The sequence below is a fragment of the Siphateles boraxobius genome, unplaced genomic scaffold (genome assembly GCF_051911475.1).
Source record: "Siphateles boraxobius isolate OS27281-9 unplaced genomic scaffold, OSU_SipBor_1 101, whole genome shotgun sequence".
Lineage (NCBI taxonomy): Eukaryota > Metazoa > Chordata > Actinopteri > Cypriniformes > Leuciscidae > Siphateles > Siphateles boraxobius.
This window is the reverse complement of record NW_027508702.1, coordinates 440001-457500: the sequence shown is the minus strand read 5'-3', so window position 1 is coordinate 457500 and position 17500 is coordinate 440001. Positions and strand designations below refer to the sequence as shown.

Below are 17500 nucleotides of genomic sequence, written 5' to 3'. Positions count from 1 at the left end.
ATTTAGATTTATATAAATTAAAGAGGGTTATATGATGGCGAAGGAAATCTTTAAAACGCTAATTACTTAACACTGTAAAATGTGACATGATCTTGAAAAACATTTAACTAAATACTTGTTTTAGTATATAAATATAGTAAATATAACATGGTCAGGCATGTGGCTTTATCTGCAGTGCATTCATAGATTGATACATGCCAACTTCAATTTTATTTTCATGAAGAATAAACTTTACAAAGCTTTGAAGCTATTTATAACTATTTTTTTCATTATGACAATAATTCATTCTACATTTACAATAAACTACCAGATGTCAGCTTTCAAAAGAGATCATACTTGTGCTTTTAGTACAAAGGGTTCATGAACTGTATCTGTTTCAGTTTGGGGATTTCTGGGGATTTTTCAAAAGTGGCGTTGCAGCCTAACAGGTTAAATGAATCTTAGTTTGTAAAATTTGACTAATTTTAATAATGAAACTGCATTCTATCGTTTTATATGTTATAAGACGGCAGTTTTTGGCCAGAACCACTCTACAGATAAAGCGTTGTAGAATTTTCGGTTCGCGTACCTACCCGAAGTGATCAAATCAAATTCTGCATCACAATTTATAGGCAAGACAAGTAGTTTGTTCAGGCATGGTTTGTAGGGAATTACAAACCTGCGCACATATATTCAAACGCACATAACTATAGAATCAATTCTTAATGCGCATGTGAACGTCATCAGCGTCTATCACACGCGTTTAAAGTCTGTTTAGAGAGAACGGTGTCGTGTTAGCGGCTCCTAATTTAATAACAAATGATCATTTAGACGGAAGTGAATCAATCAAAACTAACTTTAGCTGGAAATAACATTATTCAAGAACCACTATAAAACCAAACCAATCTCTGTTACCTTAAATTATGTTTATCTCTGTAAAGCTGCTTTGAAACAATCTACATTGTTAAAAGCGCTATATAAATGAGGATGACTTGACTGCAAAGTGGACCATGCTTTAAGCCTGGCTCTGTGAGAGTATGTCTCAAATGTCCTCCTGCATTAGTGCGTGTGTGTGTGTGTGTGTTTTTAAAACGAAACCCAACACCAGATCTGCTCTGTCCTCAGTGTTGTTGACCTCTCAGTCCTGCAGTATGACCTCCATGATTCCCCATCAGGGCCTTTTCAGCACAGCAGATGGCTAAAGCACCCGCTATCCACGGTTATTAAGACAAACAGCGTCCCTGCGGCTCTGAGGACAATCAACACCTCTCTCTCTTTCTCTTTGCAACTTTCTCTTCACCTTAGGCAATCTGCGTTGACTCCAGCACTCAGTGTCCATTGGTGCAGGTGGCGTGAGGCGTTTGCAGCCGTTTGCAGAGCGCCGCTCTGACTAACATCTCTCGGGTTACCAGGTTTCCTCACCACGCAGCGCTAAATCCATTAAAATGCGAAATCAATGAGACATTAAGTGATCTTTGCATAAAAGCAGATTGTACTGGCGGCGATTAGACGTGTTTAAAGTAGAGCACATCAGAGAGAAAGTTCCAGAAGACCATAATTTGCTCACATATGATGAGGCAGAGAGAAAGCGGCAGCAGTTTAAAGTTCATGTGCTGTCAGACTGCATTTGAAAACGTTGACTCTCCCTCATCTGGGGATTTTTAAATTGAGCTAAATGCTTAATAGCCCCCCCAACAACATTTACAGAAACGCACATAAGTTGGCCAGTGTGCTCATTGAGATACTAAAAACTGACATCTGTTAAAGCGCATCGAAAACAAAAACAGAGAAATAAGGGTCAGAGAAATCTAATAATCACTGGTATGGAGATCCATTACACACACAGGACGAGCCGTCTAATATTACACTGCATGGGGAGAAATCATTAGCATCCTCTGTCCTGTAATGAGAGCTACTTAAACCAAACGTACCACGATCTGAGAAGAAATTATAGCAGTTTAGCGTACTGCTGTTTCAGGAGGGATGTCTGATACTGATGCATTGAATTTATCAGTGATTAACATAATCAAAATGTGTCTAAATTAAATATAATACAATAAAACTCATTTCTGTCACTGTAAATGCTACAAATGTATTTAGGCATCACAACAATTTTCATACAGTATGAAAAATATTAATTTTGACATTTTGTAAAGACCATATGTAACTGACTAAAACTATAAAAATAAACACCAATTCTAAATATTAATATGTACTATAATAGTACTGTATGTAAATAATACGAAAATAACACTGAAATGAGCATGTACAATATTCTCATCTTGATATTGACCAATATATATCCATTATGGACTAATACAATGTGTTTAGAAAAAATTCAGATAATCATAAAGTTATATATCATGCATGCATCCCTATAAACTACAGCAAACACATAACTGGAAAATGCATGTAGTCTTTGGGGTCAGAATTTCCACCCCAAAGTCAGTTATTCCAAACATGCCTCCAAAACCAAAGGAGAATTTAGTTTAGACATGTCCTGTTTACTTGCTTTTGTGCACATCAAAATTCGTTCTAATATTTGTTGTCGAGTTGATTTTTGTGCGCAACAAAACATATCTGAAGCTGAGACTAGTCTCTACATGTTTGACACTAGAGAGAGAGCATAACTCGTGTCTTCTTTCGTCCCATAGCAGGATGAGTTTACATCATCATTAAGTAAAACAGAGACATCATCCCCAATTGTTTTTCAGATCCTCTCACATCTGTCTGAGCGAATGAAGCTCTGGGATCTGCCACACCAGGGAACACAGCACGCGCCACACTCAGCTGAGACGAGCATATGTTTCCTCTATAAAGTGTTGGCTATTCAGGGTGTGCTGAGACTTGGACGAGACTCTGCGGTGTGTGTGTGCGTGCATGATTGTGAGTGTGTGAAAGCGAGTGGGTGTTTTGTTAACACAGAGGTCAGACTGTCCCAGAGCCAGAGACTCTGTTATCGCAGCACTGCCCCCTTCAGACTCCTGATGGAATAGCATGAAGCCCGGGAGCTTGTCCAGATTTAGTAGCGCCTGTGTGTTGTGGTCACACGGTGACGTAAGAGTTCTCTAGAGAGCGCAGGTGTATGTGTGTTTCTTCGTCTGAAATCTGCAGAGACAAATGGCTCCTGATGGCTGGTTTGTCAGCAGTCTTATCTTCTTCGTTTTTAAGATCACCCTCCAGGCAACAAACACACACACACACACACACACACACACACACACACACACACACACACACACACACACACACACACACACACACACACACACGCACAACTGCTCTCAATATTAGCAAACAGACGAAAGCTGCTTCTACAAGAGCAGACAAAGAACAGAGATGGATGTTCATACTGAAAGCAATTTGTAGAAACCTGAAGTCATTTGTAATTTTCTATAAGAGTTAGCGATTTAAGGCAACATGAGCGAAAGTTCAACTTGCAATGCAAATGAGCAGCGGTGTGTGCGTGAGTGTGATCTGCTTCATTTAAAGTTGCATATTGCAGTGCAACCAACACAATCTCAAGTGATCCTTGTCATTGTAAATGCAATTTACAGCTTCTGTATGCAAATGAGCTCTGCTGTGATTGGCTAACCTCTTTGCATATAATAAGTGAAGGCCACTTCAGAATCATCAAACACTATATTAAAGTCCTGTGTTAGGAGTGTGTGTCCTTGTGTAGTGTGCGTTTTTCGATTGTCTCGTAAGGTCTGTTATCTTATATCTCTGGAGTGTTCCACATGCTGCTACCTGTGCTTGACCTTTGACCCCATGCTTTTATTTTGACGCCCAGCTGACCACTGCAGGAGAGAATAGCCGTACGTAGGTCTTTCATCATTTAAAAGGTGGAGATAAGATTTAGGGTCAGGACAAAATGCAGCACAGCCTTTGAAAAATGACTTGTATAAAGTGTGTGTGCGTGCGTGTGTGTATATATTGTATAAAGAGAGACTCAGGAAACTGCAAAGGTCTTATATTCTCTCTTGGAGAAACAGTTGACAAAATGTCTTTTTTTATTTTCAACCAATGATTTAGAAATAGCATATTTGATAGCACAATAACTTGTCACTGTTGTATAGGTGTGAATATGAAGAAAGCACATGACTCATTAAAGGTCTGAGCCATTAGCAGCGTCTGAACACACTTTATGCTCTCGTTCAATCAATCCTCCACTTTTCTGCGAGTCTTTCTAGCACACAGCTCTTGTGAAATGATCAGAATGGTGTTTGTGTGTTGTGCGACTGAAAGAGCATCCTGTCTTTATAAACAAACAGTGAGTAAAGTGTTTATCTTCCTCTCTAGGTTGTTTTACTTTGTGTTTCGCCGCCTCTTAACAATAATTTTCCCTCGTGAGCGCCAGATCCTGACGGCAGAGAAAAGCTTTTCTTTCTCTCATTATAGTAAAAGCACTGACAGATCCTTGTTAAGCCCGGATGATCTGAACCGGTTAAACTTCTTATTTCATAAATATGAAAAAAGAAGACAATCCCACGGTCAGAGATGGATTCAGGGATCTCCAGCCCCGCATTTACATTAAAACGGGAGCTTGTTATACGGTGAAATTTCAATGAAGGCACTGCAGAACGCATTTAATGAAATTCAGATGTGGCTCCATGAATCTCATTAACAGTCTTTGTGCTTTTCTGCTGTCCGATTTCCCCCTCGTCCGTCCAGTTGTGAGAGAGATTTCATCAGCGCCCGGCTTTTAAAAAGACAATGTCCGTTCCGATCTGAACTCCCCGCGCTCTCTCCTCTGACGGAGGCGGAAATCTGTCAGAGTTTGAGTTCAAAAGGTGCATGACTGACTCTTCCTCTGTTTCTGTCTCTTTTCACAGGCTTCGGCTTCGTAACTTTTGAGAATGAAGACATTGTAGAGAAAGTCTGTGAAATTCATTTTCACGAAATCAATAATAAAATGGTAAGTGCTCTACCCGTTTTCAATTTCTGAAGGTGATTGTGGGATTAATATTTTATTTCCTATTTAGCAGAATCTCAACAGCATGCGCTGGTAAACAGTGTAAAGTGTTGGACAGTGGCAAGAAAGCGTGAAATTGTGTGTGTGTGAAAACATTTTGATCAGTCAAGAAGAGTCAGAAACTTTCCCCTCTTCCCTTCATATATAAATGCTTGCATCATAACTGATGGGGCTAAAGAGAGACCGAGAGGACGAAAGGTGACTGTACATGTTGGTGGTGTCTCAGTTCGCTCCCTAGTTCAGTAGTCAGTGCACTAATCAGGGAATCAGACATTTTAAAGGCTGCATTAAAGGAGAATTCTGGCCAAAAATGAACCTAGTGCTAAATAACACATGGGCACCGAGTCGACCGTTCTCTGGGATGCGTTTTCATGATAATCGAATGTACCCAGTTTTAACATAAGTTTTAGTTTAACCACAGATTAGCTTATAACGCTAGTGAATGGGGCATTGAATACGTACGAATAAAAATCGCTAGTTAATACGACTAACAAGGCTCAAAATAGCCCCACACTAACACGCTAGCATAATGAGGGTCTCTACCTGCAAACCGAAGCATTGAGAACTGTGTAAGTGTACAGACAGTGTAATAAGGAGATACTTTATAAAGATAGTACACTTCAGTATATAGGCAGGAGCCATCTTTGGAAAACAGTCTCGACCAGTCGAACCACGAATGCCGTGCTACGTGAGCTGAACTGTGACTATCGAGCAACACGTAGCACAGCGTTCATGGTTCGACTGGTCTTTGTTTTCCAAAGATGGTTCCTGCTTATATACGCGAAGCTTAGGCCGTGTGTCCACCAAAGCATTTTAGCCAGCTGAAAACGCTGGACGCTCTGCTGGAAACGCCTAGCTGTGGGCGCTTGAGCGTTTTGGCAGCGCTGCGTTTTTTTCAGTTGAGACGCTTCGTTGCTATGATACAGAATATCGGCAGCACAGTTTACTTGTAACTGATTTCGCAGATAATTTGTTTCATACTAAAAAATTATTTTTCATCCACTTTGTTCGATTAGCTCTGCTGGTTGACGTCGTTGTACAGAAAGAATGTTGTGACAGTTGGTCGTGTGGTTTTTGTCCCGCCCCTCCTCCACTGTGATTGGACGGCTGTGTAAAAAGTGACAGTGATGAGCGCAGCGTTTTACCCAAAGTTGAACATTTTTAAACTCTCGCCGACCAGTAAAAAACGCCGGGCGCTCAGTGCTTGAGCGTTAAATACACGCTCAGCGCCTCGTTACGCTCATGGCGTTTAAAAAACGCGGCGCTCCCATTTAAAGCAATTGGAGTTTTTACGCCAGCTGCGTGAAAAAAGGCTTTGGTGGACACACGGCCTTACTATCCTTATAAAGTATCTTCTACTCTGTACCCAAGTGTTATTTAGCCCTAGGTTCATTTTTGGCCGGAATTGTCCTTTAATCGTGAAATCCTTCTAGTGCACTGAAACATTCGCTCACAAAAAAGTCCCACAAGGCACCAAGAAAATCAGGACGCAACAGTGCTCACCATTTTCCCCTTACGCAATTTCTGAATTGTGAAACAAATCACGCAAACCAACCCATCACACATAATGATATGCAACAGATATAAAAAAATAAAATAAAAACGTATTTAATTATATTTCAATATAAACATGCATCGCTAGACAGGTAGTGAACAAAATCTAGCAGAAATCTATAATAAAAAAAATAATTTACGACTGAAATTTTGCAGGCATATGTAACGCGCAAATTACAGTAAGTACCTTTAACAAAACAAAAATTCAGAACGATATCAGTTCTGCTGTTGTTCATAAATACCAGATATCATACAACAAATCAGTGACCCAATGTGTAGTGAGCCAGGGTCCTTTCCGGTGCATGAAATCATGTGTACGATATACTGATTCTCGACCTAGGGAACTGATTGAAACGCACCCGTTGAGTTCATTAAATAAGGATTATCACCCCACAGGCTCCCCATTACTGGGCAGAACAAGCAGACAGGACTGCCAATGTTAACTTTTAGCTTGCAAATAAATGTTTCATCTTGGAATCAGGTGGGAAAAGACCTGGGCTGAATCCGAAATCATCCCCATACCCTCATTATGTGAGGGGACATCCATTTGTAGTGGTGTCCGAAACCATATTGGATGTTATTGAGGGCACTCATTCAATCCCACATTGCACCGCAATTATGAGTGTACACCAATGTAATTTACCGTCCGGATTCGCTCCCTCTTTTTCATTCACTCCTTTAAGTGAACCGTATTAGTGGACTAATGTAGGGAATAGGGATTTCGGATTCAGCCCTGCTCTCAGCCTCATATAGGCCACCCATAGATGTGTAATGCGTAGTCACTCGTGCCAGGTTCATGGCTTCAAATGTTTGTTTGTTTTAAATGCTAGATATCCAGTATTTTCATACTCTCTATGCAGAGTTTTACATTTACCCACCTTAAATGTCACATAAAATTGACATTTAAGACAAAACCTTTCTGTATAAGTTGGCACTTTTTGGCCAGATTAAGCTGCAACATGTGAACCTAGTAGAGAACCTTTTGTAAACAATTTAATATTATATTTAAGTAAAAAAAAAAAAGAAATATTTTTAATATTTAAGTTATTTTACATACTCTACCAATCAAAAGTTTGGGGTAAGTAGGACTTTAAAAAAAAGAAGAAATTCTTACTTTTATTCAGAAAATATACGTTAAATTGATTGAAAGGGACTGTAAAGACATATATAATGTTACATAAGATTTCTGTTTCAAATAAATGTTGTACTTCTAAACTTTCTATTTAAAGTATCCTAAATAATATCACGGTTTCCACAAAAACATTAAGCAGCACAACTAAACACACAATATGAATGTTTTTTGTGCACCAAATCAGGATATTAATATGATTTCCAAAGGATCATGTGACACTGAAAACTGGAGGAACGATGCTGAAAATTCAGTTTTGCCATAACAGGAATAAATTTAAAGCACTTTCTATTTTATTTAAATTGTAATAGTATTTCACAATATTTCTGTTTTTACAAATAAATGCAGCCTCGGTGAGCATAGGAGACTTTTGAATTATTAAATATTAGGGGTGTAACAAAATATCGTGTCACAATATATCGCAATACAAAAATGCCACAATATGTATAGTGGATCGTTCACTCAAAATAAAAATTACCCTGTGAGAAAAAATTAAAGTTTTTAGAGTCGGTACTACATTAAACTACAATATATAATGTTGAATGTAATGTATAATAATGCAATGGGGGAATATGTGTGGGTCCTTATAATGGCAAATGTCTGATATTACCAGTAAAAAGTGGCCTACATTATTTTTTTAAAAATCTAGCCAGTGACAGAGCACAAGTTTGTTTTTAGTTAGTTATTTGATGCTATAAAAACGGCGCTGCGGCGGACATGATTGACAGCTGTGATTGACAGGTTCTCTGAGCAAAGTAGTCACTGAAGCAACAACAGACTTTTTTTCGGGATCTTTGGAGGACTGAGGAGATTGGAGCTTTAAATTTGATATCTAAATTTCTATAATTCATTATTTCACACCGACATAATGGGTTGTTCTGCAGCAGAGGCGCGTGCTTACGATTGATTCAGTGAGAGTGAGGGCGGGACCAGAGCGTGACGTTCATTTCGTGGCTTTACTTCCTGCTCACTACTGCGCATGTCTGGTCCCGAAATCGCAACTGCGCAGACTCAAGTCCCAAGATGTCACACCCTATCGGGACAATGGCGGCTTCACTTCTCGCCAATGGAAGAGAACGAAGGGGCGTCGGCCATCTTTTTTACAGTCTATGGTCTTGGAGTATCGCAATAATATTGTATCGTGAGTTCAGTATCGTGATATGTATCGAATCGTGACATTAGGGTATCGTTACACCCCTATTAAATATAATTTAAATTGTAATATAAATATTTTTAAGAAAAGTGTGCACAAATATATGCCTGACTGGGCAGAAAGCACGAGTTGATAGGAATGTGTTTTACATGCAGAGGAACGGCCCCTGGCTCTCTCCGCTGTGATTGACAGGAGTCGTGTGTGTACCCTAGGCTCATGGGACACCTGTGGGATAGCACAGAATATCAGGAGCAGAGGATCAAATCCCTCAAGATCTTCCGTCACAGACAGGTTGTTCCTGAGCCCAGGGACGGATCCGTGAGCGCGGAGCCATGCGATCGATTTCCCAGTGATAGTCCATCATGTGGTTGTATTGTGCAGAGGGCAGCACAACCTCTCATTTCGGTTCTGATTGTCTCTCCTGTCGTCCATTCACTGTGACTGTATAAGAACAGCGCAGAGCGGTAATATAAGGTAAATAACTGTAATGGTAGAAAAGGCTGTTTGTTTATTGGAAATGACGAGAGCTGATTGCTTTCTTGCTCTGCACTTTTGCCGACCAGTGGAGCTACACATGAGATTGAGGCTGTTTTCACACTTGGTTTGATTCCTTGGTCTGAACCAGAGTACACTAGCTTAGAGGCGAGCCTTGGGATCAAAATCTTCAATCAGGGCATGGGTCATTTTAGAATTAATTTAAAAAATATCACAATCTCTACAGGTTGACATTTCTACCATCACATGCATGGGCATTATTTGCTCAGATGGGCTGTTTGCTTGTGAATATTAATTAGGTTATAAACAAATAATTGTTTTTTTTTGTTTTATATTATTTGTAAAGACAAATAGGATATCAGCATCATTTGTTATCGGAAAATTTATTATTTTTAATTTATTGGTTATCGGAAGATATTGGATATTTTATTGTGCATGCTCGTTTCCTGTTTTTCCATCACGCTAATCTTTAACAAATCTCAAAATTAATATCCGTTTTTCAGACTGTATTTTAAATATTATCAAAATATAATCCCACACAGCCCTTAAACACCCCAAAAACACCACAGTCCCTCAAGCTTCCAATAGTTAGATGTTATTTGTAGGGCTGGGTATCGAGTTCGATACTTTTTAGGTGACGACCGAATTTCCGCGATACTGACGATGTCTTGTTTTTTGGTACCAAATTTCGGTACCTAAGCGCTTAATCTCGTCAACGTCAGTGAAACAATAAGCATGCAGCATGATTGGCTGTGGCGGAAAAACACTACTTTACGCGGCTGCCCAGAGACGCGGCTCGTCGCACGTGAGGCTGTAGTGTGTGTGTGTGTGTGTGTAAGCGTCCCAACCCAGATAGATAGAAAATATGTGGAAATGATCAAGTGTACCGATGTACCAGACTCGATGCCAGAAGCACGCGATGCAATATTTTCGACAAGATAATTGCTGCCAAGACTAGCAACACAATAAATCTAATAAGGTTCTTAAAAAGTGCACAGAATACACTCGAGAGTAGAAAGTTTATCCGTCTTCGACTGCAAGAACTGGAGCGTCTCATAAATTAAACGAAACTTTTCACGTATAGGATACTTGCCTCACAGACATGAGAAATAGGCCTATAGACGGTCAAAATGTCTACTTTTAAACGAAACAATTAGAAATAAATAGGTTGATTACCTAATCCATATAGGCGCGCGCGTGTTCACTAACGTTACTGCAGGAATGACGAGCCAGCATCGCCATATTCATCTTTGCAGCCAACACACTTAGTAAACACTTGTTCATTAATAGACAATTAAAATATCTCCTTGCTATTGTTTCCCGACACATCCATAATCATTAGGCTACTTTTGCCAGTGCTTTGCGGCGAGCTTCATGTGTGCTGAGCGCGAGGCATATATCCCGCACTCCAGTAGCCTATATTTAATTCAATTCACATTTATTTGTATATAGCATTTTTTACAATACATGTCGTTTCAAAGCAGCTTTACAGAAAATGCATGTGTCTCAATTACAATTTAGAGTGATCTGTTATCAGAGGTGACTGTGTGTAATGCATTTCAAGTAATTTTCATTCAGTTTCATTGTTAAACAATGCATTAAGTTAAGGCAGAAACAATGAGCTCATTGAAGTAAAGAATACATGTTGTTAAATGATAAGGAAACATAGAAAAGTTTAGCATTGGTGCTTTTTTACAGACTCAAAATATGAGTGTAAAAAAGTCAACAAACTGAAAAAATAAACTTTTTTTTTTTCTAGGTCATGTAATATTGTTAAAACTGGTTTCATAAAATTGGTTTCGAAAAAAAGTATCGTTCAGGAACCGGTTTCGAAGTCAAGGTATCGGTATCAAAACATTTGTTACGATACCCAGCGAGATGTTATTTACAGTTATTTATAGTTATTTACAGAGATGCAAACTTCTTCCTCCTCGTGTGTTCTGCAGAACACATGTCATGTGGTGATGCTGAACCTGTTTGCCTGGCTGAACATCTCACCGGGTGTCCATCTACCACACACACACACACACGGAGAGAGAGATCTCGCCATCAATGCACAGGCTTTTCAAGTCTGATTAGTCCTGCTGTCTCTCTTTAGGGCGTCAGGGGGTTCTTCTCTTTTTCCTATACAGTCCAAAACTTTTTTCTCACACTAGGCAACAGCAAGCCATGTTTTACTTGTTTTGGTGATTGGTGAGTCTAACATGACATTTTGTGAAGCTAAAAAATGCAGGTTAAATTCAGAAAACTGGTCAAATCGAACCGCTTCATTGCTGTTCTTCTGTTTGGGTCGATCAGAAGGAACCAGTGGTGCCTCTAAATGGCCTCTATATACTGGTTTTAAAGAAGTGCTTGTACATTTTCTTCTCAAATGTGTCATTTATGATCGTTGTCAGTGGAAAATTAGGCATGAGTTTTATCTGACTGAAGCAGCTACTGACCAATTAAAGCATCGAGAGAAGCAGATTTCACACATTTGAGGGTTTGTTCTCACTTTGTTCTTTTCACAACTGAATTTTGAAATCTTCTTTATGAATGTGTGATTTTGAGGCGTTGTTTGCGGCTTGATTTTATTCAGGCATGTTTTGTAGTGATGCACGAAAAATTCGGAAGGCCAAAATCTTTGACGAAAACGATGACATTTAATTAGTGCTTCTGTAATCGCGTGTTTTGAACGGGTTAATGTCTGTTTCATGCACTCAGTGTGGATCAACTACAACAGGTAAACATGCACCGTCAGTGCTTGGCCCCTGATTACTGCCAACATTCAAATCTTTATATTTCAACAACGAATCGGAGTAGAAATTTAATTCTGTAATTTAAAACGCTGATATAAAGACTGCCTTATTGCTCTATGAACAAGTTTATATACAACTCATTAATCAAAAAAATTAATAATAATAATAAAAAAAAGGTTTTCGGCTAAATGAAAACTTTAGTTTGTATTAAAAAAAAATCACTTTTTTTTTGTCAACAAGGTTATCACCCAGGCATGCTGAAAATACCAAAACATGTTGAGTATAAATTGAGATCCTGAACAGTTTGGATGATTATTTTGAATGGTTGTCTTTCTCTCCCCAACACACACTTAAAACAAACTGTAGTGGATTGATGAGACTGGTGAAAGCAACTCTCTGCACAAGTGTGTGTAGAGATGGTTGTAGTAATGAAACGGCTTATTGATGTTGCACTGCTTGTTTTATATACAGGTGTAGTGGAACAGGCTGAAGAGATTTCTGAAGAGTTTTTGAAAATGGTATAATGTTTGGGGTTATGAAGGGGGTCCTGGGTTAAAAAAGTCTGAGAAAACCTTTTTAGCCGGCAGCAGCATGTGTGTGAGCAGATAATAGCCCATGATTTTATCTCCTGGCTTATGTCTGGCTAGATGAGTGTTTGCCATCCAGAATTAAACCCATTGAAATTGACATGCTGTACAACAGTTGTCCAAAACACTCGTTCACGAACACATCTGTACATCTCTCTCTTTCAGCTCTTGAATTATAGTTCACCTGAAAATGTGCATTCTGTGCTTGAAGTTTACAGCCCCGTCATTATATGTTTGGAAAAGAGCAGCTGAACGCTTAATTTCACCTTTTGTTTTCCATGGAAGATAGAAAGTGTCTGTTGATTGAACAAGTCATTTAATGAATATTAAATATTGGTCAGTGGCCGAATCCAGAAATATCTCATGTATTCAGAGCAGCGCTGACAGAACAGCAAGTTGAACTTCAGCAGAACCGTTGTGTGTGTGTGTGTGTGTGTGTGTGTGTGTGTCCAGCTGTGCCAAGCAGCATCTGTGCATGGCCTCGATGGGAGATGATCTGCAATGTGTGTGTGTGTGTGTTGTGAAAGGCCAAAAAACACACACTCACACACAGATGGACGGGCCCTGGGCAGGCAGACAAGTCGATCAACACAGAGGACAGATTCAGCCAAGTGCAAATGCATCGTGTTCTTACCATAGAAGCGCTGTCAGCACGTACACACACACACACACACACACACCCTCCTGTAAGCATGCAGATGTGCTTGGTAAATAGGATCTTCTGCCTGCTAGGCCTGTCAGGAGGAACGTCTTTCCTCGTCTGACCCGGTTATGCTCATATCACCAGAGAGAGCGAGCGAGCGAGCGTCTGTGTGTTTGTTTGGGTTTGATGTTTTCTGCTTGTGTGTTTGTTTATTTCTCCCCTTTGCTATAGACATGTTGTCTTCCCTCTCGTAGCTCTCTGGAGGAATATTCCTCTGTCTCTCAGGCAGGGACTGCTGTCTGCTGTCCGCTCATGTGCTCCGCTCCGGAGGTTAAAATGTCAATCAAAGAGTGAGAACGTGAGAATGAGGGGGTGGGGGTGCGTTGAGATCACAGGGCGGATTCAGAAAGCCTGCTTTAGCTTTTTTGCATTAGTTTTGCTGTTTGAAAAATGCTTTGGATACACAAATGCATCCCTATTTGTTAGGCTAGTAAAGTACACCAAGCTCAAACTGACAGAGCATGAGATACAGTGTGACTCGAGCTCTGTTCCAAAATTTCAAATTTATTAGGCATCATATTTACGGTCCAATGGCATCCGAACAATAGGTGGATGAAGTTCAGGAAACCTGTCAAGAGCATGGACAAGAAAAGCCATATTTCATTCAAAAATATTTTACATTTTATTTTCCAAAAGAACCAAGGCTGCATTTATTTTAATAAAAGCTAATATTCTGAAATAATATTACAGTTTAAAATAACTATTTTAATATGCATTAAATATAATAATTGTAATGTATTTAAAATGCAATTTATCCATGTGGTAACAATTCAGCATCATTAGTCTTCAGTGTCACATGATCCTCCAGAAATCATTCTAATCTGCTGATTTGCTGAGTAAAAAATGATCAATGGTGAAAATAGTGCTGATGAATAGAAAGCACTGGATTCAAGATTTTAATGAACATTTATTTAAAATAGAAAATTTTTGTAATATTGTCTTTTAATGCATTCTTGCTGAATACTGAATAAATGTATTGCTTTCTTAAAAGATAAATTACTCACTGACCTCAAACACTAATTTGTGTGAAGTATTTATTCATCATGGTATTATTTTCTGTACTTCCTTGAATGAATGCTGATTGTAATTTTGAAAAATTAAATAATTTATTTAATTAATCAAGCATTAAATTAAACGTGTTCTGGATTATTTATGTTGTTTATCCAACATGCGTAATTATTAGGGATGTACCGAATATTCGGCGCACACGAACGACTTTTATCTTCGAAACAATATGGCCGAAATGTTGTGGTGACGCAAACAAAAACCGCGACCTGCACGTGCTTGTCTGAAGCAACATGTCTGCGGTGTGGACGTACTTCAGTATATCTGAGAGAGACCCACGGACAGCGATTTGCAAAACATGTTATGCCAAAATTTCAAGAGGGAGTGAATCTGCAAAGACTGAATCCACGTCGGGTTTTATTTATCACCTGAAATCCAAAGATTCTGAATATGAGAGGAACGCGACACAGAAAAGGAAAATGCCTTCCAGCACGCCCACTCCGCCTGTGCCGCACATTTTTGAAAAGGCAAGGAAGTTTCCTACAGAGAAAAATTTAAAATGCACTTGACCTAAATGCACTGTGTTTTATGAGAGAACATTTAATTTTAAAACCTTTCTGCAGGCCAGTAGGCCTGTGCATTATTATTCAATGTACACATGAGTGGGGTCAAGTTAAACATTTTAGTTTGAATTTTATTTTATACTGTGCATTGTTGCAATGTGCTAAATAGATATTTGCATAATTTGTAATTGATTTATTCTTTGAAACTTTGATATTAATTTATGCAATTGCAATGCCTTGATTTTAGTAAAGTTAGTACACAGTCATAGCCATAAAAAAGCCATCATTTCTTTCAGTGTTTCGGACAAGAATTTTCATTTCGGTGCATTCCAAGTAATTATGCTATATCATCTAGTATTATATAGCATGTGCTATTTATTTTAGTTTGTATGAAGTGTCTGTCTGTGTGTCCACAGGTAGAATGTAAGAAGGCCCAGCCAAAGGAGGTGATGTTTCCTCCCGGCACGAGGGGGAGGGCGAGGAGTCTTCCGTACACCATGGACGCCTTCATGCTTGGCATGGGCATGCTGAGTGAGTCTCTCACACACACACACACACACACACACACACACACAGATACAGGGCACTGAAGGGTGCTCTGGGGGCGGGGCTTAAGGTGCTGACTTCTGATTGGCTGCTGGACCTGAGACAAATGTCTGTCTGTGAAGTGTCGAGTCAGTCCAGCTCAGGTGCGGTGGGATTCTTCAGACCTGACGAGCAGAGAAACGTCTGTATTAATGGCTCAAATGAAGAGGAAAATTAGGCTAATGCTCAGTGCAGCTTCTGCCTGACCTCTGACCCCGCTAATGACAACGGCACTGAACGAGAACATACAAACGTGCTGCCACGATCAGATGCACACAGATATAGAATAACCATAGAGACTTTAATATATACAGGCTCAATAAAAAAAACATACATTTATGTAATATTTTAGAAAATTCGATTTGTATTTAAACCCTGAAATAATGAGATGCACAGATCCCTTATACTCAAATTTGAACAATGCGTGAACTTTCTTAAAGTTTCCCGGATTACTGGTGTGGAGGAGGGTGAAGAGAGGAGGAACGAGTGAGAGAGAAAGAGAGAGAGCATGAAGCACTCAAGTGAAAATATTAACTCTGGTCTTATCTAAATGAAACTGGAGAGAACAGGACGACCAGACAGAACTTAGTACGATTTGCATATGAAAAAAAGGCTGCAGATCAGGGCTCATTATTTAAGGAACTGTAAGTTTCTTATACGGCAAATCTCATTAAAGCTGCCGCGTTCACGCTTTTGTTTACCACTGCTAATCGTGTCATTTATCTTTATAGTCTGGCGCCGCGTGTATGTTTGCTGAGATTAATACACATTTGAGCTGCTGCCTGCTTCAGCTGCCGCAGATGTATAATTGATTTTAAAGTGAATCTGAGCTGTTGAGCCATAAAATAGGTATATTAGCCTGAACATTAATAATGCAAATCAGAGCCTGAGATAGCAGCCGCCAGGGGAGGACGCAGCCTTTTTACCCACAATGCACAGAGATACGGACAGCTTAGCTCTTCTGTTTGTTTCATTTCTTCTGTTTGTCTTGTTTATTTCTCTAATCTTGTCTTTTCTCTTCTCGTCTAGTCTCCTACTCTTTCTCATCTCTTTTCATTTGTTCTCTTATCATTTCTTGTCAAAATATGATTTTTGTTTAGTCTTGTCTGCTTTCGTCTCTTCTCGCCTCGTCTCATTTCCTAACTTCCTCTCTGCTGTTACTTTCTTGTCTCATTTCTTCTCTTTTGTTTATTTCTCATCTCACTTTTCTTTTTTTCTTTTTTTTTGTATTTGTCTTGCCTCATCAATTTTTTTCTTATCTTCTTTCCTCTTTTCTTCTGATCTTGTCTCATCTCCTCTCATTTGGTCTCTTCCAGTCTTTTCTCTTCTTGTCTTTTTTTATCTCATCTCAATTCGTTTTCTTATTTTGTCTCGCCTCATCTCACCTTTTTCTCTATTCTGCTCGCTTTTCATCGTTTCCTTTTTTCTCTTCTTCCCATCTTGTCTCATTTAGTCTCATTTCTTCTCTTTTGTTATTTAAATAGGTTCTTGTTTTGTCTTCTCTTCTTTTCAATTCTTGCCTCATCTTATCTCCTAATATCCTCTCTGCTGTTTCTTTTTTTAATGTCTCATTTCTTCTCTTTTGGTTTGTTCTCATTCCTTCGATCTACCTTATTTTTTGTTCAAATTTTGTTCTCTTTTTTTTTTTTTTTGTCTTGCCTCATTTCATTATTTCTTATCTTGCTTCTTTATTCCTGGTCTTGTCCTATCACTTCTCATCTGGTGTCATGTCTCCTCTTCTGCTCTTTTGTCTCAGCCTTTCTCTTTTGGTCTCTTCAAATCATTTTGTTTATTCTTGTTTATCCCTTCTTGTCTCATCTCACCTCATTTTGTCTCTTCTGACCTCTTTTCTATTGATGTTCTCATGTTGTCTCATTTTTCCTCTTCTCTTCAAGAATAAAACTTTTTTTAGACACATCATGCACAAACACACATCACACTGCACGGCGGGAGAGATGTTGTGGTAGTTCCTCGTGTATTTTCCGTGTGTGTGTGTGTGTGTGTGTGTGTGTGTGTGTGTGTGAGAGCACATCG

General features: G+C 39.1%; 1 protein-coding gene and 1 long non-coding RNA gene across 3 annotated transcripts in view; one reads left to right on the top strand and one right to left on the bottom strand.

Moving 5' to 3' along the window:
• LOC143752200 (RNA-binding protein Musashi homolog 2-like) overlaps window positions 1–17500 on the top strand; it is a 95164-nt gene that overhangs the window by 39197 nt on the left and 38467 nt on the right. For both annotated transcript variants that reach the window (XM_077245335.1, XM_077245328.1), the window contains exons 2-3: window positions 4815–4897; window positions 15298–15412. In XM_077245335.1, coding sequence (XP_077101450.1) covers window positions 4815–4897; window positions 15298–15412 — 198 coding nt within the window. The remainder of the gene's footprint in view (window positions 1–4814; window positions 4898–15297; window positions 15413–17500) is intronic.
• The window catches only part of LOC143752214 (uncharacterized), an 86762-nt gene continuing 83061 nt past the window's right edge, over window positions 13800–17500 (bottom strand). Inside the window, exon 3 of the long non-coding RNA XR_013207352.1 lies at window positions 13800–15591. This is a non-coding gene — a long non-coding RNA (uncharacterized LOC143752214). The remainder of the gene's footprint in view (window positions 15592–17500) is intronic.